A 22,259-nucleotide genomic window follows, 5' to 3' on the forward strand; every position below is an offset into this window, starting at 1 on the left:
TCGTCTTCATTCAAGAGATCAACTTTCTCTTCTTCTCTTTTTCTTTTTTTTTTTGTGTGCTTTTGACTCTCTTTTGTATATCCTTGTTTTCAGATATTGTGATTTTTGTCTCATTGGAACGATTATTTTGGATGGGCTTGTTCCGTGGAAGGAATAAGGAAAATTAATTAAAAGTGTGTGAAATTGTAAATGTTAGAAAAATAAAATTGAATTTAAATCTTTACAGCTAAATTTATACTTTTTACAAATTGAATCCATTTTTTTTTTAATTTTGTGAGTACGGTGGAATAAAGGAAATGAATTTTTTCAAGGGATGAAATTGACTCATTTATTGATATTTTTTTCACTCTTTTACTATTTTATTTTTTCATTTTAAATTGAATTCGACTAAAATAGTATATAATAAATGTAAGTTACTACCATACAATTTGATGGTCTTCTATGTGATTTTTTTTTGTTCTGATATGATGCATCCATGCTACAATTTGAACTTCGTGTAAGAATGAAAATTTAGAGCAGAGGAGCTTCGGCCTAATAATGGGCTTTACTTTTCATAGTGTTGACTGTTGACCATGAGCTGGCTTGGCAAAATCAGGTCTGTTCTGGGCCTGGCAGAGAAGGTAGTGGATAAAGGCATCTCTTTCCTTCATAGTGAGGTGACCCGCCACTGTAAGGTAGAAGCAGAGATGGAAGCTTTTTAGGGTTTCTCTCTCCTCCGCATATTTTTTGAGCCAGTTGAGAGCATCGATGAGAGGGCGAAAGAGAAGCTATGATCATATATTACAGGGGAAATTGGATCTATGCCACTCCAAAACTTCAAAATTAGAAAAATGCCACCTCAAAGTTTTAATTTTGTTAAATGTCATTCCAAATCTCAATTATTAAGAAAATTGCCACCATTACCAAATACATGTATAATTTTCAATAAACAATTTGCAATATATGTAAAGTGACAGAAATAGCCTTATCAAATTCCTTTCTCTTCTAACGCGACAGAGCCCCATCCGTGGCTTCCTCTTCTATCGGAATTCCTTTCTCTTCTCCGCACGCGGCTTCCTCTCTGTGGCTTCTTCTTCAAAATTTCCTATCGGAATCTGATTTCTGTTTGGACCACCCGGTAGGCTTCCTCTCCGTGGCTGTTGCAATAGCAAACTCTCTCTTTTCATTGGCTTCCTCTCCGTGGCTTCTTCTTCTTCCCCTCCGTGGCTTCCTCTCCGACTTCAAAACCCAGATAACCTATCGGAATCCATGGATCTGTCTTGGGTGCCTAGTGGGTAAGAATAAAATTTGTATTTCAATTCAATTTGTATGATCTGTTAGTTTGCAATTTGTATTTGATAGCATAAATTGCATAGACATCGGTTTAGATCGGTTTAGATCGATATGCTTGATTTTACTTTTTTTGCAAATAATTATCTGATTTTTACTGTCTTTGCAAAGGGCTACGAAAGCAATCTGAATTGTGACACAGTTTAACCCATATTTAGCTTAACTTAGTTTAGGGAAAATCTCTCCTGTAAATACTAAGTATCTGGATTGCATACATGAAAATACTAACATCTGGAAGCATAATATAAGGTACATGAAAATACTAATCTCTCTTGTAATTTCATGATCCTGCTGATGTAACTTGGAAAAGGGTGCATATTCATATAAGGTGCATATTCAATAAATGTTCTATGGCTTGTTTTAAGAATTGTTTTATGACCTGTCCTTCTCTTCTTCTTTTTTGACTTTGGTTATATTTTTTCCTTCAGCAAGAGAAAAAGGAAGACAAGCCAGATAAAAGCGAGGAGAAGTGAAATTATTAGGCCTTCATTTAGGCCTTGGTTATATTGTTATCGGTGCCTTTGTATGATTAAACTTGTAGCTACTTGTGATATGTACTCGAGGCACTATTTGTTTTATTTTATTTTGCATATTTCTTTGTTGCGAACTGACCTTCAGATTTGCCATGATTATCTCTTTTGGAACCACTTCATTTAGTCGTTGTTTTATTTTATTTTGCAACTGATACCTTATCTGTGCCAAATCATAATCAAGTTTTTTTTTTCTCTATTCACATGGTTATGTATGAAATGTGGCTTCTATATTAGTAGTGGTACCAAATCAATAATTTGATTCATTCAAGAAACAATTACATTAGTTATACATTCAAGATTCATTCAAGATTCATCTCAGAAACAATTACAGAAACACTTAAAGAGTACAGGAATGAAAAGAAATGTGACCTCAAATACATAATACATTACTTGCATATTATTGCAATAAATATACCAATCATAGTACAATAATACAATGCCAATAATATTGCAACAAGTATCTTAATCTGCTTCGCTAATGCAACAATAGTACAATACCAATCCCACATGTAGAACTTGCATTTTGGCATCTGCTGTAATTTCAAAAAAATAAAAAATAAAAAACAATTAGAAATTGACCTGCAAAATCTTATGACTTGCATAAGCCAAGATGATCCTAAAAAATCTAAACAATACCAATCTTATGACTTGCATAAGCCAAGTCATAAGCCAAGATGATCCTAAACCCTAAAAAATCTAGGGGAACCTGAAATACCGGACCCACAAACCAGTGCAAGTATTTAGGGGAAAATGTGGAAGGAAAATGTATTTGCAATAATTTTCAAGTTTTATAGGGGTCTATATGCACACTGTTTTGAAAGAGACTTAGGGAGAGTGAAGTACAACCAACCAAAATAGCATGAAAAATTAAGGGTTCTTTTAGAAAGATATTTAATTGAGTTTGTAGAAAACCTAAGCTGGTGATTGCATAATGAGTCCTTAACCCAGTTCACTGCTTCACACTAGTACATTGGAATTGCTGTCCCGGTACCAGTACCATAATTGAGATATGTAAGGTGGTAAATTAGGTTGGATTATAATAGTGTATATTATGTCCAATATAATGATTAGGCGTTCTAATACTTGATTACTAGTCTTGATGAAGAAACCCCTTAAATGGTTTTTCTTCCAAAAATAAAAAAATTGTAATCGATTATAAACTAATCCACTTAACTTGTAAAGAGCAGGTATTACCCAGTACAGACTAGTAATCGATTAAAACAAAAACGAAATTTATAATCGATTATTTTAAACCGTTAATATTTTAAATCATTCATGGATCATATTAATTACATGCATGAACTATCTGAATTAATATGATAAATTCCATTATAGCTTTAATATACTTTTTATTTGCTTCCTTTTGATTTCTTGACAGTGTAAAATATGTAGTCTAATTTCAACCCAAAATTCGAAATACCTAACAAATTGAAATTAGAACACGATACCGTTTTATTAGCCAAGCATTTGTAGAACACCCTTCCTGGATTGTCGTCTGTACCGCTCACGAGCCTTAGCATTTGCTTCCCGCAGTCCGGGCACCTCATACTCGGCAATGAGGAATCGGTTGGGTGGCTGCGACTGGGAGGAGAGGCGGACGACAGCAACGACTGAGAGAACATGGTATGGGAGGAGAGGCGGACGACGGCAACCACCTGCGACTGGGAGGAGAGGCGGATGAGAAGAGAGGAATTAATGTCGGAAGAGAAGAGATTTGAAACGGGAGAGGAGATTTCTTTTTATTTCGTCGGAAGAGAAGAGAGGAATGTCGGATCGGATTGGACCCTAATGGGTGTAGAAATGAAAGAGTAACTGAGTAAGGGTATTTTTGAAATATACGAAAATACTGCTCAAAATACAATATATTTTGTTTATTTCTAATTACAAATGTATAATAATTTGGTAATGGTGGCAATTTTCTTAATAATTGAGATTTGGAGTGGCATTTAACAAAATCAAAACTTTGAGGTGGCATTTTTGAAGTTTTGGAGTGGCATGGATCCAATTTCTCCTATATTATATCATGACAGCAGCAAGGAGAGAGAGAGGAAGTAGACAAAATAATGGTGATAGTTATATTTGGATTTTCATTTTTTTTTTCTAAATTTGAACGGTGGAAGAGAAATGACAGTTAGTATTTGTCGTTATTGAGTTTGTTAGAATAGAATTAGATAATGTGAGGATTTTTGAAGGATCGGAGACGGAGGATAAAAAATTTTATTCTTTTTTATATATATATACCCATCAAGATTATACTACTTTCATCGAAACTTTATACAATGAAGTTTCTACTCTTTTCCATCTCTCTACTTGTAACCCTCCTATTCTTCTCTTTCACCTCCAATGCTGCCACATTAGACTCAGTGCGTGACACCGACGGCCATCCTTTGATCTCAGGAAAACAATATTACATCATCCCGGTAGTCCGTGGCCATGGCGGCGGCCTAACCATGACCACACACAATTATCTACATTGCCCTCTTTATGTAGCTCAAGAGAACATGGAGGTAAAAAAAGGCATCCCTTTGATCTTCCGTCCCGCAAATCCGAAAGACAAAGTTGTTCGCCTCTCCACCGACATCAACATAGAGTTTGCGATTATTACAACATGTGTGATGCCAACGACATGGCAACTCAGAAATATCGAAGGAGCAGGTAAGCGATATATAACTACTGGAGGGTTAAGAGGGAAGCCGGGGAGGGAGACAGTGAATATTTGGTTTAAGATAGAGAAATTGGGAAATAAAGCCTACAAGTTGGTATTCTGTCCGAGTGTTTGTACCACTTGTAAGGTGGTGTGCGGAGATGTGGGTGTGTTCAATGAAGGTGGTGGGAAGAGACTTCTAGGCTTGAGTGGTGAGCATTTCCCAGTTATGTTCAAGAAATTAAAAGATTCGTGATTGTAATTAGTAATTGTATTTTATTAGAATCATGCATGTAAAGGAAATAATATGTGCAGTGTGCTAGCAGAGTAGCAGACAGTATTTTGCACATAACTGGTATGAAATAAACAGATTTTTCCTGTTCCAATTGTTTCTTTCCATAAATGCTCTCTGGTCATTTGCGCCTTCCTTAATATTTTGCCAAGCATTTGTCAAAAACAAATGTCCAATTCAAACTTGAGGGTTTAAAACTTGATACTAAAGCAAGAATTATTGAATTGTGAAACACACAATTGTCTCTGGTAATGAAATTTCTGTGTGTTGTTCTCAAGCAGCTCGAATTAATTAATTAGTGTTAAACAAAATCACAGTAAACAGGAAACAGCGTATATGAAACGTTACTGAACTGAATTGATTTACAACATTTATTGATTAATTGTTGTGTTTATTCCAGTGTTGTAAATAACGGTATGCGGTCGTCGAACGGATGGGATACTACCAAACGATTAATCAGAAATAATTGACCATAATCAAAACTAATTAGTCAATTAGTCAGAAAAATCCATAACAATTTGATCACTGCCAATAACTAATCGGCCGATTAATCAGTCTAAATAAATGTTTTTTACAACACTGGATTATTCACACATATTACAATCTATCAAACATCATTGAATGAATTATTCTTCTTAAAAGCAATAATCAAGGGCAAGCCTTCTAACCCCAACCAACTTTTCCCACCTTCCATAAAAGCACCTACATTTTGACACGCCGACCGACATAACTTGCAAACTTTAGGACAAAAAATAATTATATACCCTCCGTGTCCTGTCTCAACTTTTTCTATTCTAAATTGACCGACACCGTGTCCCGTGTCTCCTCTAACTTCACCAGCCACTACAACGTGTCGCCTGCCATAAGCCCCTTCTGGATCTCCAATTTTCCATACCATTGACTCTAAGCAAAATGCACATGATACGAATTGAATATAAACACCGCTTGATAGCCTGACAGGATGGGTGTTTGTGACAGGAATAATGGTGACTGGGTTGCCATTGTTGAGAGAAGAGATATCTTGTGCTACAAAGAGAGGCCAAGAGGTGTTCTTTTGCGTAACGATTAACCCGCCTTCTGAACCGCAATCGGATGGAATGATGTAGTATTTCTCTCCCTGGATTAATTCATTTCCTTCGGTATCGTAGATCGGTTCTAATGGTTTTCTGAATCTGGAATGAAGTAAAATGAATAAAATGAGGAAGATGGCTGGAAGACAAACTAGAATATGGAGCTGCTGCATTGATATGTGTTAGCTTACATAATTTTAGCTCAAATTTCGAGTTCTAAATTTAGAGGGAACGGTGGCGGTGCAGCAAGTTAATTAAGAGGGAACGGTGCAGCAAGTTAATTAAGAGGGGTGTATATAGCCGTATAGGCAGTTGCCGCAATCAATAATTGAAGGTGTACCTACTCTGACAACAATGATTGCCGCTTCTGCATTTTACTGAAAAAAATTATTGAAGGTGTGTACTTTAGTGTATTAATTATCGGGCCGGGCCGGACGGACCGGGCATACTCGGGCACGGGCATAGGCAAGGCTCAGGCACGGGTATCTCGGGTAGACGGGTATCACGGACCGGGCATCCTCAGGTTTTTTTTCCAAAAACCGTGCCCTGCCCGTCCTATACCCTTGCCCGCAGTACCCGCATGGGGCAGGGCGGTCCGGGTAGGGGCCGGTCTGGTCCGGTTTTTTTTTTTCAAAACTGTTTTTTTTATCTGTTTTTTTTTCTGTTTTTTTACGGTGTCGTACGAATATTAATACGTGTTTATAATTCGACTTTTAAAATCTGAATAGACATAATAGTTCAATATCAAATAGTGTAAAGTCCGGTTTTTTTTTTCAAAACTGTTTTTTTTTGTGTTTTTTTTTGTGTTTTTTTTTGTGTTTTTTTTTTGTGTTTTTTTGTGTTTTTTTTTACAGTGTCGTACGAATATTAATACGTGTTTATAATTCGACTTTTAAAATCTGAATAGACATAATAGTTCAATATGAAATAGTGTAAATATATATATATATAATTATCAAGTCACATCTTTATAATTTCTAAATAAATAAAAAATTTAACTTATATATAAAAATTATTCGTGCGGAAATTTATATATTTATTCGGCTAAGTACAAATGTATTTATTTATTTCTTTACCCGAGTCATTTTATTTTATTTTTAAATTCTCATTCTAATTATATAGTTTCATAATTTATTTATATCTCGAAATTTTTAGTTTACATTTTAAATTGTTAATATATTTTCTAAACGTTCATTTTAAATTAATAATATATTTTGGAAACGTTCATTTATTTTCAATAGGTTAAATAAAATATAAATAAAAAATATCTTAAATCAATTACTTTAAAACAATAAAATAAAAATAAAAAATTTCTTAAATCAATTACTTTAAAAATAATTATGAATTATTTTAAAACAATAGATTAAAAAATAAAAGTTACCTTCCTCCTTTATTCCGGATTTGGGACCGGGTATGTAAAATAACATAGGCGGAGTTCTAACTTTTTTTTGTTAGTAATTTTTCTTTAAAATAAATAATTTAAAAACTAATTAAAATGTTTAGAAATTTATAATTTAAGAAATAACCATAAAGATTAAAAGAGGTTAGAAATTTATACCGACACTACCTATCTAGAAGTTCGCATTCCTATACCATTCTTCACTCTCTTCTGCACCGTCTGAATCCAAATTAGCCTCGTGCCACGCCTCGGTACCACTTTCTTCAGTGTCGACTTCGGATGATGATGCTTGTTGATGCGTATGTTGCTTGCGCTCTTCAGCCTGAATCCAATCTTTCAAGCACACAAGTCTCTCAAAAACATGTGGATCCAACTTACTGAGTTTATCGGAGAGGATCATGTTCGCCGAACTAAAACAACTTACTGCTACAGAAGATGAGCCCATGCCTCCATATGAATACGGTGGTGTCGGTTGAAGTGTTTCTTGTGGAATGTATGCATTTGGATCGTTATTTGTATAATATGGTGCACTCATTTGGGGGGGTTGTTGATAATTTGTTTGTAGCATTTGGTCTCTTCTTTGATAATCTTGTGGATAATTTAGTGGATAATTAGGTGGTGGTATTTGGGAGGAAGAACTATCAAGATAATTAAGTGGATAGTTTTCTGAATAATTAGGCGGTGGCATAGCGGGGCCAAAAAGTGAGGCCGACAATCTCGAAGCAAAATCTTCCCCCGAGTCGCGATGAGGAGTTGTCATTTTTTTAAACCTATTGAGAAAAATAAACATAAATTACTTCACATATTCCATAAAATAGAAATTTAAAAAACAGAAATTTAAAAACAGAAATTTAAAAACAGAAATTTAAAAACAGAAATGTAAAAATCAGAAATTTAAAAACAGAAATTAAAAAACAGAATTTAAAAAACAGAAATTTAAAAACAGAAATTTAAAAACAGAAATTTAAAAATAGAAATTAAAAAACAGAAATTAAAAAACAGAAATTAAAAAACATATTTTTAAAACAGAAATTAAAAAACAGAAATTTAAAAAACAGAAATTTAAAAACAGAAATTAAAAAACAGAAATTAAAAAACAGAAATTAAAAAACAGAATTTAAAAAACAGAAATTAAAAAACAGAATTTAAAAAACAGAAATTAAAAAACAGAATTTAAAAAACAGAAATTAAAAAACAGAAATTAAAAAACGAAATTTAAAAAACAGAATTTAAAAAACAGAAATTTAAAAAACAGAAATTTAAAAACAGAAATTATAAAACAGAAATTAAAAAACAGAAATTAAAAAACAGAATTTAAAAAACAGAAATTCAAAAACAGAAATTAAAAAACATAAATTAAAAAACGAAATTTAAAAAACAGAAATTAAAAAACGAAATTTAAAAGACAGAATTTAAAAAACATAAATTTAAAAAACATAAATTTAAAAAACAGAAATTAAAAACAGAAATTAAAAAACAGAAATTAAAATACAGAAATTAAAATACAGAAATTAAAAAACAGATTTTAAAAAACAGAAATTTAAAAAACAGAATTTAAAAAACAGAATTTAAAAAACAGAAATTTTAAAAACAGATATTAACAAACAGAAATTAAAAAACAGAAATTAAAAAAACAGAAATTAAAAAACATAATTTAAACAACATAATTTAAAAAACAGAAATTTAACCTATTAAAAATAAATCCGAATTTGAAAAAAATAAAATCTAACATATTCAAAACAAATCTAATTACTTCACATATTTTCAACCTATTAAATAAATCTAATTACTTCACATATTCACAAAAATAAATCTAACATCTTTTTTAACCTATTAAAAATAAATCCGAATTTGAAAAATAAAATCTAACATTTTCAAAACAAATCTAATTACTTCACATAATCACAAAAATAAATCTAACATCTTTTTTTAACCTAAATAAATCCGAATTTCAAAAATAAAATCTAACCTATTCAAAACAAATCTAATTACTTCACATATTCACAAAAATAAATCTAACATCTTTTTTTAACCTATTAAAAATAAATCCGAATTTCAAAAATAAAATCTAACCTTTTCAAAACAAATCTAATTACTTCACATATTCACAAAAATAAATCTAACATCTTTTTTTAACCTATTAAAAATAAATCCGAATTTCAAAATAAATATAACATTTTCAAAACAAATCTAATTACTTCACATAATCACAAAAATAAATCTAACATCTTTTTTGAACCTATTAAAAATAAATCCGAATTTCAAAAATAAAATCTAACCTATTGAAAACAAATCTAATTACTTCAGATATTCACAAAAATAAATCTAACATCTTTTTTCAACCTATTAAAAATAAATCCGAATTTCAAAAATAAAATCTAACCTATTCAAAATAAATCTAATTACTTCACATATTCACAAAAATAAATCTAACATCTTTTTTTAACCTATTAAAAATAAATCCAAATTTGAAAAATAAAATCTAACCTATTCAAAGCAAATCTAATTACTTCACATCTAACAAATCTAACATAAATTAAATAAATGTAACATATTCAATAAATCTAACACATCTAATTACTTAACAAATTTAACATAAAATAAATCTAACAAATCTAATTATTTAACATTCAATAAATCTAGCATAAACTAAATTTACTCTACAAAAATAATACATGAAATAAATGTAACCTTTAAATCTCGCAAAAAAATCTTGCAGGAGGTGCCGAACTTCGTAATTCCGTTTGCGTATTTGTTGAAGGAATTAAATTTAGAACTATATATTTTTTTTTTAAATAAATTTAAAATTTGAGAATAATAAATTTTGAGATTGAGAGAATATAGATATTGAGAATTTGAGAATGGATATGGAGATGTGAAAATGAAGGGAGGAAGAGGGGTGTATTTAAAGAGATTTGATTGGATGGAGGGAAAAAATTTAAATTTTAAAAGAAACAGGAAAAAAAAAAATTGGTCAAATCCGGTCGGTCCGGTCGGGCATGGGTGGGTCCGGTTGGGCACGGGTGGGTCCGGCCGGTCGGGTCCGATTTGACCGGTCCGGATTGGACTTGAACCAGTGGGAAATGGGTTTTGAATTTCAAATTTTATACGGGTCGGGTATAAGGGTAGGGTATACGGGTAGGGTATAACGGGTAGGGTACACGGGTATACGGGTACGGGCACGAGTACGGGTAAACCGGGTTCCCGGTCCGGTCCGGGCGAGCACGGGTTCAAGGCGGTCCGGGTATACTCGAGTATTTGTCCAAAAATAGCGGTCCGGTCCGTCCTTTGCCCGTACCCGCCTACCCGCGTACCCGACCTATACTCGGGCTCGGGTATCGGGTACGGGCGGGCAGGGTCGGGTGTACCCAACTGGGGCTTTTTTAAACCTCTAGTGTACTTCACTTTTTGGAGAGAATTTTTTGTTTTAGAGAATAATGAAAACAGAGAGAGAAACAAAAAAGTACATTAAATTTTTTATTGGTAAAAAGATCGGTAGAATTTCTATCAATTTTAAAAATCAAGAAGTTTGGATGGTAGGATTCTACCGATCCAAACCAATTTTTCTTTTTTACCTTTTGATTTTCTCTAATAAAATATTTTTTTTTGCAAAAATAAATAGTGTCTTGAAATTTAGATATAATAGAAACATTTCATCTACTTTTTAAAACCTTTTTATATTTTACTAGAGATCCAATAGAAGAATTATCTCCATATATACATGAAATTAAAAAAAAAAATTAAGTTTAAATAAGTAGAATTCCTACCCTATCGGGACATTTTAATAGTTATGATCGGTAGAAATCCTACCAATCTTTCTATCAATGAAAAATCTAATGAACTCTTTTTGTTTCTCTCTCTTCTATTTTATTAATTTCTATAGAAAAATTCTCTTTCTGCAAGAAAATTTATTGACCATGTTTTAGTTTCACAGGGGGAATTTCCTATATGGCAAAATCTATTTAGTAAAGTTAATTTATATTTTCAAAAGATAAAGCTTCATAATTTGTAAAGTTTACTCAATTATCTTAACATACAATTATTCAGGAAAAATGCCATCAAAATAAAAAGAGAGCGGTATAAAAAAAAAATCCAATTTTATTTCCTCAACATAAAACTTTTTATTCTAACAAAACACAATTACATAATTACTATTAAAATCATGAATCTTTTTTCTTGAACATAACTGGGAAAGAGTCACCGCTCAAGCCACCTCTTCCCACGTGCACCTTCATTAAACACACCACTCAATTAAAGCCTAAGTAATTAGGGGGACCGAATCTCCTGCCCCCAGAGTCACTGTTGGTGGGCCCCCTAAACCCTAAATTCTAAATCCTAAACCCTAAACTCTAAACCTGGCCCCACCCCGCAGTGACTGAGGGGGCAGGATTTTCCTGCACCCCAAGGGGCAGGTGATCTGCTTCCGTAATTAGGAGTGCAAACGGATCGGATAGTAGTAAAACTATATATGTATCCATTTTTATTTTTTAGATACAGATACGAATTGAATATCGGATATTTATAGATATATACACAAATATTTTTATAATATATATCTACTATTCGAATACGGATAATTAAAATTTAAAATTATATTCATAAGGATATTTGAATATTAGATATTCTTATTTAATTTTTGAATATGGATCTAAGTACGGTCGGATATTATCCCTAGCCTGAGTCCTATCCTCGGAGGTAACATAATACTTCTCTTTAGATCAGGACCGTCCAATCAAAATCCGAACCAATTCAAAGTGAGTAGAATGCACGGGCCCTTTAATATTTGTGTGAATTCTAATCAGACAATCTAGATCTAAACAAAAATATTATATGTTACCTCAGGTGATATGAATTCCTTAATTCTAGCACTCTAGAATCCTCTTCCCACCTTCATTAAAAAGTATAAAATCAAAACTATCCTTACTCTCGTTTGCTTTGATAAAGAATTCTTGTTGGATTGTCATATATTTACCTTTTCCAATTTGCAATGAGTCAGATTTGGTCGTGGCTCTAAATCAATTGGAAAGAAAGAAAGAAAGATAGAAAAAAAAAAAAAAAAAAAAAACAAATGGCTTGCAATTTTTTTAATACTTAACGTGGAATGAAAAAACATAGATTGCTTCTGTACATTTGCTCGCTTCATTTTTTTTTTTTAGCATTTTGTTAGTTAAATGTAATATACATTATACCAAATAAAAAGTTGTGAAAACCTAGTTTCTTTATAACTCAGGATTATCGAAATTAGAATATACAAAAAAAAAAAATTCAAACAAGCAACATGCTGTACTCCGCAGGAAAGCTATTACATGGAAGCAGTGTACATCTTCTTTTATTCATAAGAAAATTAATTATGAAAGACAAAAGTAAAGACTCTTATTCAGAAGCGGATCTACATTTATGTACTAAGTTACTCCTATAATTTTCAAATTTTAATTATATATATTAAAATTTAATTGAATGTTATTATTTTAAAACTATTAATATAGTTCAAACCCCTCATAAAATATTATATGTATACTTGTAGTCTAGTGATTAGAGTTTATTTTATGGTTGTGGAAAGCTTGGTTCAATTTCTACCAACAGCATATTTTGTGTTTGGGGGAATTTCGTGTATACCCCTCAAAAACATTGAAATTACATATTTTTCCTCTAAAATTTATAATTTCATATTTACCCTTCTAAACTTACAAAACTCACAAACATACCCAATTTACTTAAAACTCAGCTTAATTATGTTAATCTTCTATAAAATACGATTAATTAATCACTTAATTAATATTACGATCCTACTCCTGTGTAAAGAAGTCTCCTGGGTCCGGATCCCCTAAAGCAACCCAATATTTGGGTTTTGGATTGAGACCGTCTGATTCGAATCCATCGCTCGAGATTACTTCGCGATTCGAATTCACCTCTCGAGATGTGTGCGCTCCACTTCGGATAGATTATCACAGATTCAAATCAAAAGGTCCTAATTTAAAACCCAATCTTTGAGTTACTTCACTGAATCTGAACTCGAGAAGCAAGCCTGCTAAAACTGTTACCTTTGAAATAAAACAAGTAGATTGAGAGGAATGCACACTTGTTCGCTAAAATGTCCGACTATTCCTTCCTTGCTCTATGAAACCAGGACTACAATCCTTACCTTTCTCTACTCTTCTCCTGTACTATCTTCTCCTCAAAACCTTTCTATGAGAGGAATGCCCATTCGCTAGGCCTTAGAGATCTTTCTCTTCATATCCATTGTGAAACCATCGAGTCTCTTTTCCCACTTAACCTATCCTTTGAATCTCTTCACTCTCTTGCCATCAACTTGTACATGAACTACCGATATCGACTCTTGCTCCTCCCCATTTTTTTCTGAATTCATATCCAGTGCAATACCAGACTGTGTACAATTAGATCTGAATCGTCAGTTTTAATTTAACATGGAATTTCAATGGCTCAGCTGAAAGGTCGTTAAAGTTATTGTACTCAGTGACAGTCAGGTAGATGGAAGGATACATATATATTCCTTTTCCCCCCAGCTAAAGTACTTTTTTCTCAGCATGTACCAAAAATTTATTCACATTTAAAATCAACTGCAATAAAAAATTTATACTCAATCTCACCTTAATTATAAGGCAAAAAACTCTTCATCTCAAAATTATTTGAGAAACTACATTTTTTAAAATATAATTTTGATATTTCTTAAACAATAAAAAATGGTAGTTTCAGAGGCATCTGAAAATTAAAAATTTGTTTTTATCAAAATTAATTATTTTTAGAGCAAAATTATGATTGCTTACGGAATAATTTTAAAGATGCATAACTCTTTGAATTTGTTCTCTATTTTACCTCCAAATAAGTGTTTTGATCACGCAAAATTTTCTCTTCATCTCATAACTGAATTAAAATGTAACATGCACATAATCTTTGATCTTTTCATTATATAAATTGTTCTTGACTTGTTAAATTAATTTTTCTGATATTACCATACGTATAATATTGAAAGCTTGCATTTCACGAATTTTGTGTTTGCATCAAAATTTGAAGCCTAAATGATATTGTGAATATTTTCTGTACGAATTAAAAAATAGTCTAGAACAAATGAAATATATAAAATTTAAATTCAAGATATATTTGACATGTAGCAGAGTAAAAAAGAATAGCACTTTCAGTTGGAATGATACACCTGAAGAAGGTATATGTTTGTATCTGATACGCACCGTTGATCTGAAATAGACGTCCTAGATCGCCTCATACGGTCCAGTGATATTCGCAAGGTTGCAAAAAAGTAAGGACTACATGCAGCTCTACAAGCCTCAAGTACAAGCACCAATTGAAATGCACTTTAGACCGCTTGATCCATCCTGAACGGTCCTGAATTGACCCAAGTCTTTTTCTAAAACCCTTGAATCCGAATTCTCTGAGATATCTCAAACTTTGAGTGTTTTTTTTTTTTATATCTCAACCGTTTAAATACGTTCTCCACGAATTTCAAAGCACAGATAGTACTGGCCCCCTGCGCTATCCCCGAATAGGCACCGTACACGTCGGTCACGCAAAAGTTGAGATATCTCAGACGATACGCACTCAGACCCGAGCACCTGGCTAGGCGACCATTTGCTTTCGTCTGTTCAGATCTAGGCTTCGAGATTCGTGCCAAGTTAAATGAACGGTTCGGATCCACTAATTGTAAAAGATTCCCTTTTCAAGGTAAAGGAGAGGATGTGAGTTGTGATCTCGGACGTCTATTTTCAAATCCCCGAACCTGCGCCACCTTAGTCCCCATTTCACTTTCGGACATGGCGAATCACGTCAATCCTCCGTCTCCGGTGCCAGATGAAGCGTTGGGAGGTCAGATCGACCGTTTATCTGACCTGCCAGATCATGTCCTTCTCCAAACCCTTTCCTTTCTTCCCACTCACATAGCTGCCCGAACCTCCCTCCTCTCCCGTCGTTTCTGCCATCTTTGGGAAGACTCTCCTTCCATTCACTTCGAACTTTCCACTTTTGACCGTCGTTTCGATGACTTCCGAATCATGGTTGATCGTTCCTTCCTCCAACGAAACTCTCCCTCCCCTGTTCTCCACCTCAGCCTCCATCTGAAACCTCTTCTGACCTTCTCCTTGATCCCAACCTTGCTTGTCAAAGCTAGTTCCTTTGGCATTCTCCACCTTGTGATCGAGCTAGGTTATGAGTTGGGAGATCATTTTCTTCCCACCATCCTCTCTATTCCCTCACTCGAGTCTCTCTCGGTGAAATCTTCGTCCTCCATAGAAAAACAGATTGATCCCTCTCTGATAGCTCCTGCTGGCCTAAGGAGTCTTTCTCTTTCTTTATATTCAATTGAACCTGCTGTGCTGAGTGTGATTATTTCTAATTAGTTGCCCCTTTTAGAAGACCTCGAACTGAGATTCTGAGAATCATGGACACTGTTAACCTTTGCTCTCAGACAATCAAGAGGTTGACACTGGATTTAGAGGTTTTTTCCAGTTATGTGAAAATATGTATTTCGAGTTTGGAGTCGCTAGACTTCTCTCACTCGGGATTCATGGGGGACTTTGAGGGAGAGATGCCTTTGTTGGAAAAAGCAGTAATAAAAATTAATAGGATCTCTGAGAACAGAACAGTGCTTTTACCATTTATGAGATATTGAAGACTGTTGCAAATGTCCAAGACTTGCTTATTGATATTGAGGAGGATTGGGTAAATCCAGTGTTACATTGTTTTTGTTTTTATTTTCTTATTGTCCTGCTAAGATACTGACTGATGAGTTTGCTTTGTTCTCATTAATATGAGGTGTGGTAGCCTGGTAGGAGTATGATATGCCAATTAAATACACATTGTTCCTGTCTACGATGTCTTTCTATAAGTAAATCCAACAAAATAAAATCTTTGGAGAAGCAAGACATAGATTTAGGTGATAATGGAAATGTTTATGAAAAATAGATAGAAACACACAAGACATGGGTTGTAATAATTTTATTGATCATACAATGTAAAAATCTGGATGGGTCAAAAGCAGTCAAAAACTTACAATCTATCTCATGATTATAAATAAAAAGAAAAAAAATAAAATAATGTTGTGATTCTTGTCTGTTTTTAGGTTTTGAATAACCTTTTTTAAGATATTTGTCTTTGAGATATTTATATTTTTTGAGGTGAAATTATATTGTTTGAGTAGCAGGTTTGTTGCACATTGCATTTGTTATGCTTTGTCCTTACCGAAAATGCCTTGATCTGTCATGCATTTGTGTTCATGTTAAAATAATGAGGCTTCTTATCGTCTCTTTTACCTACAATCTTTTACTTGTCTTTGAGTAAATTGCAACTTTTTCATTCGAGTTTTGCAGAACCATGGAAATCCATTTCATAACTTAGCAGAGCCGGACAAGGACCCACCGATATTCCCTAATCTGAAAAAGTTGGATCTTAGCCTTTGCTTCCATTACGACAACATTGATGACTTGGTTAGTTTGCTTCAGCACTCCCCTGCTCTTGGAACACTGAAGTTAGTTCATAAGTTATGCATTCTTGACATCTATTTTTGTGTTAAGTTGGCAGTAAACTTCGCATTAGTGAACTTATGGTTATGTCTAATAAAAGATAAATCTTTGGTATAGGTACGTATCTGTTACACTTCCTTTTATTACTTGTGAAGAATTACACAGCGGTGGAATCCCTACTAATATATACACATTCGCCCCACCCATTGTCCAAATAGCGCACTCAAATTACAAATGAAATCCTATTCAGTAATGAGTTTATGAGGCTCATCCATGTAGCCTCTAATGCATCAAACCATCCATAATATATACACAAAAAATAGGTCAACATATCAGGACTTCTGATCAATCTCAACAAAAGCACAATTGTGCCGATTATGGTCACAGAAAAGTATATACCGATTATTGACCGTTAAGAAATCTTCAAAACAGTTACTATTACCAATAAATCATTTCAATTACAATTTAGAGAGTACATGACCAATCAACAATTACTAAAAGAGAACAGAGTTTCAGTTTTCAGCATATTCATGTTACAAATTTATGTGAATATATCAGATTTGACACATCTTTAAAAAGAAACTTGTAGTAGATTTTAAATACTGTTCCCAGAAAGGAAACATCAGTATTTGATTTACTGAGAATTATGGTACCAGTTCAAATAAAGCTCCATTACAAAAGCATATACTTAACAAGGTACATTAAGCTGATTTGGTATCATAGTCCAATGTACTGCAGTCAAGCGGTTAGTTATCTGGCTGAGCATTGACACGTAACCCGCAAGTGATCCATAGAGCATAATCAAACCCATAGAAAAAAAAGGAGCGAATTACATCAAACTTTCAGATCAAATGACCAGGGAATATCATGTTTTCAGCCTCTTGGATGACTTCTCACCGGACAGCAACTTGATAACTTCACTTTTCTTATCACCACTTTGAAGGTTCATAAAATCTGCATATTTCCTGTTGCCTTCAGAGTTAAGTGGGAGTTTAGAATGCCAAACTTCAAGCGCCCAACGGTACCGTTGATGGTTAGACGGTCCCTCCTAATTTGAATATAACATAGTTCTGTTATTCTGTGGAACCACACAAGCATTACCTTCCGACTATGATGTCATTATGAGAAAGCTATTGCTATTCTAATTGTGCGGTCCTACTGCCTTTGCCTTAACATATGCATCATCTTGAACCACATAATCACCGTTTTGTGCAGTTTCTTTGGACCGAGGCAAATAGAAACTACATTATTATTGTGCAAAAATTCCCAATAGTACCCATATTTATATTCATATTAAAACTTCTTTTCATGTTCTCTTTTTTTTCTTTTCAATTGGGAGTGGGCAAAAAAGTGACATTACCTCTAAATACTGAAAACAAACAAAACAAGAGAAAGTTAACTAATTGAAAAGGTATATCTAATATTACCACATGAACTAGGTGTAGAGAATCAATAACAGGGGAATGATGAAGCAAACAAACTAGGTCTTGCAAGGCATTTTCGTAGAAGCACATTGAGAGTTTGAGACTTCTCAAATTATGAAACATCAGAATATCTTTTCCTGGCTCCAACAATGGGTGAAATAGATCCAAGCTATTCTATAAATTAAAATATCAGTTCCAATTAGGCCCAAACCAAATCAAATCTACATATGCAATGATTAATGCTAAAAGAAACCATAAAGATCAAATTAAGATAAAAAAACAAATAATCAGATTTGAGAGTCAATATAGCACAAAAAACAATGTTTCTCAATGCCAGGTCAACAATTTACTTGCTATATTGTGGGTTTCAGATAAAGATGCACAGGCTTAGCTGCCAGAAAACCATCTTAGTAATGATGTACATTGTATATTATCCGATAAAGTAACAAACCAACATCTTTCTTTAGCAAAATATGATAAACATACTAAATCCTAATAATTATTTATCTGGTAATACAGTACAGACATAATAAGGTAGTGAAAAAGACTAGTACAGGCATAATTTGGACACGTTCTTCAGACCATTTTGTTATTCTATAAATCATTCTTTTAATTAACAAGTTAGTACCAACTCTTGGAACATTGAGTGCAGATAAATTATATACTATGGAACTATCTGTGGTGTAAACATGATGCCCAACCAACTGCATGTTATATTTAGGGTTTAGGTGTAGCCTACTTAATTGTTGGTAATGAAGTTGGAAGTCAAGTGATGTTATTCCATGAAGTAAAAAATTACACGTTCCTCCATATGCTAATTCAAAAAGCCAGCAGAAAGTAATAAGTAACACAGTAACAAGCGCTTTTTTCTATTATAATTTTTTTGGCTATTCAAGTGAATTAATTCAACTATGCCCTAGGTTGGGTAGTCAGATATCTCATTATATCCTTTGAAATATCCACAATCAATTGAGTGGTTAATTTACAAGGATTTAGTACCAACTAGGTAATTTTAGTGACGTAAGGTTTGATACAGACCTTATCAAGTCCAAATCAGCTAAGAGAGAGAAATCAATGATAAAATGTAATGAAACTAAGCTTGATTAAATAAATTGATTCAGATTCTATTTAAAACCCAATGAAAGAAAACTAAGAATGCAAGGACTTTATGTTTGTTATTGAACAATCTTCATTAACTTCTAAGAGGATAGTGAGTACATTACCAATATCATTTCCCCCTAATATCCTAGCATATACATCCAATTTACTATATAAAGAGCAATTAGACTAGTGTAGAAAGAACTTACCAGCTTCCGCAAACGGGTTGCTGCAGGTATATGCTTTGGGTAAGGTGTCCCAATATGAAGAGTCAACTCCGACACTTTTGTAATAGATTTCAAGATCTCATGTAAATCTGGTACACCCTCTTCCGGCAGTGATGAGATTTCAACCAGTGCCTTTCTCAATACAGGCATCTCTCCATGAAATTGAAATTGGTTCAGTTGCATGCCCACGCTGATGCTCAAGTCGAGAAACTCAAGTTTAGGGAAGGATAAATAAATCTTAGAACTTGTCCATTTAGAGCATAATTTCAGTTTCTTCACTGATTGCGAAGACAGATCAACACTACAACTGCCAAGGGGCTCAATGCATAAATATTCCAGATTTCTTTGCTCCATGATGAAAGTTTTTAACTCAGAGTTAGAAATTCTTGCTTTAATATAGAGGTACTTGAGTTGAGTTAGGGGGTAAGTGCGGGGAACAAGAGGTTGAAAAGAGAATGCGCTGACCGAGTCCACACAGTTGATGAGAAGAGAGTGGAGAGATCCAAAGGATAGGATAAGTGGGAAAAGTGACTCAATGGTATCAGTATGGATATGAAGGGAGAGATCTCTGAGGCCTAGCGAATGGGCACGATTGAGCCAGTTTGAAATGAGTTTGATCGGGATAGGTCTCCAGGACTTTGTCTTGAGACAAAAACTCAGTAGGGAAGCAGAAGGATCACGAAGACGGAGACAGCGGGAGGTTACGTCATTGAAGCGGCGACCCGGTGGGAAATCGGAGCGGTCGAGATCAAACGAGGGGGAAGCGGTCCAGAGATGGCGGAAGCGGCGAGCGAGGAGGGATGTACGTACCGCAAATTTGGTGGGAAGGAAAGAGAGTATCAGCAGAAGGAGCGGCTCGGGAAGTTCGGAAAGCCGGTCGACTTCTTCGAGATTGTTGTTCGACATTGTTGAGTAAGGTAGACGGAGGAGAAGGGGAACGAGGAAGGGTTTTAGACGGTTATATTCTTTTTCGAAAGGCTCAATTAGAAAGGGGCGAACTTGCCTAGTAGATGGATTCGATACCTTCTATATTATAAGGAAAAGTCCGAAAAAAATTTTAATATCCAAAAAAAATATTTAATTTTAAAATCTACACTGTATACCTATGTTGTATGGATACAAATACAGTTATCGTATCGAATATGATACATATACGATGATACGGTATTTTTCAAAAATTAAAGATACAATACGCCTATTATATATAATATTTTTAACTATATTATTAATTCAAATACTTGTACTATAAAAATTAAATATCAAAATATAACACTATAGCAAAATATATATTAAATAGAATAAAAACTCTCTTATAACAACAAGTTTGAAATAGTGCAATGGTAGAGGCTTATGGGTGATATGGCACGAATTCGTATCCTCTGAGATATCTCAAACTTTGCGTGACTTTATGGAAAATCCCAACCGTTTAAATACGTTCTGCACGAATCTCAAAACACACATAATACTGACCCCTACATCACCTCCAAATAGGCACTAAACACGTCAATCACACAATTAAAAGTTGAGATATCTCAGAGGATACGCACTCGATATGGCGCAGGATCCCTCTTCAAATCCCCTTAGCAGCAAAAAAAAAAGAAATTTTGGCGCGGTTCACAGTAGACCACGCAGTGTGGTGCGCGGTCCACGGTAGTTCAAACGTATCCCAAGCGTATCTTAGACGTATCCAGACGAGTCAACCCATATCGTCTCAAGAGAGAAAGGATACGTCACGTAAGCCGATACACCAGCTACATATCGTGCACATATCCGTATCCGATATGCACCCGTGTCCCAAAGGGCTGTATTTGGATAACATAGCTAGTGTATTGGATAGTGTATATAGAGGAATTTTGAAATTTATCCAAACCGAAAATTAAATTTTCGATTTTAGGTCAAATTATTGGAAATTTATTTCTCAGTTATAAACAGTTCGAAACTTGAGGTTAAATTTCCGGTTCCAATCCCCGATTCTAGTCTTTTTTTTTAATGAATTGTCATAACTGTACAGAATACGTCTAACTGTACAAATTAAATACGTGGTCAGGAGAAAGACAAATGCCGAACATTGTTTGACACGTATTCTTTAAAATGAATTTATTCTCCAGAGCACTTCCGAGTTCCAAAAAGAAAAAGCTTAGATATAAAATACGTGTTGTCACAGAGAATTGTTTAACTCAAGGTTCTAAGTAGCGTTTATCGCGTCATAGCGGGAAGCCGAAAAAAAAAGCTATAGCGAATAGCGTCGCTATAGCGAAAGCTATGCCACATAGCGTTTTTTTTTATAAAAATTATATCATATATTTGTACTAAATATCAACATTATCTAAGTCTCATAGAATAATAAATAACATCAAATTGATTAAAAAATTATAGTATTCATATTGAACCAATACAAAGTCCAAATTGCGACTCAAAATATCCATAGTATTACTAATATCATAAACTATCGATCTTTTTCTATTCAAAATATATTCAGCATCATGACATAATCTATCTTTTTTCTATTTAAATTTCAAAATAACCTAGACATCATGGCATAATTAATTATCTTAATCTATTCAAACTACCATATAGTAAGTATCATTTTGTTACTTCAAGAAATATCTTAATATATTTAATTTGACCCTTTATTTAAAGCCCATATAAATTAAAAAAAAAAAAACAGCTCATGTTGCATAGCGCGCTGTAGCTTGCTTATTTGATCTCATTTAATAATTAATAATTTTTTTATCAAAATAATAATTAATAATTT

At 33.5% G+C, this 22,259-nt stretch overlaps 3 protein-coding genes across 3 annotated transcripts; 1 reads left to right on the forward strand and 2 right to left on the reverse strand.

Moving 5' to 3' along the window:
• The first annotated feature begins 4,141 nt into the window (after nt 1-4,141).
• LOC144561394 (miraculin-like) lies at nt 4,142-4,762 on the forward strand. Its single transcript, XM_078310360.1, has one exon. The coding sequence runs from the start codon at nt 4,142-4,144 to the stop codon at nt 4,760-4,762; it is 621 nt and encodes a 206-aa protein (XP_078166486.1).
• Nucleotides 4,763-5,403: 641 nt separating this feature from the next.
• Nucleotides 5,404-6,118, reverse strand: LOC144562419 (alpha-amylase/subtilisin inhibitor-like). The gene has a single exon (XM_078311638.1). It carries the CDS (start codon nt 6,039-6,041, stop codon nt 5,406-5,408), a length of 636 nt encoding a protein of 211 aa, XP_078167764.1. The 5' UTR covers nt 6,042-6,118; the 3' UTR covers nt 5,404-5,405.
• An 11,031-nt stretch (nt 6,119-17,149) lies between these two features.
• Nucleotides 17,150-20,486, reverse strand: LOC144562032 (FBD-associated F-box protein At5g60610-like). The gene is made up of 3 exons (XM_078311154.1): nt 19,487-20,486; nt 18,183-18,353; nt 17,150-17,803 (listed from the first exon to the last, which is right to left on the reverse strand). The coding sequence occupies exons 1-3, from the start codon at nt 20,408-20,410 to the stop codon at nt 17,621-17,623; spliced, it is 1,278 nt and encodes a 425-aa protein (XP_078167280.1). The 5' UTR covers nt 20,411-20,486; the 3' UTR covers nt 17,150-17,620.
• Between the last annotated feature and the right edge of the window lie 1,773 nt (nt 20,487-22,259).

The sequence above is a fragment of the Carex rostrata genome, chromosome 11, assembly GCF_964058835.1.
Source record: "Carex rostrata chromosome 11, lpCarRost1.2, whole genome shotgun sequence".
In the NCBI taxonomy this organism is placed as follows: domain Eukaryota; kingdom Viridiplantae; phylum Streptophyta; class Magnoliopsida; order Poales; family Cyperaceae; genus Carex; species Carex rostrata.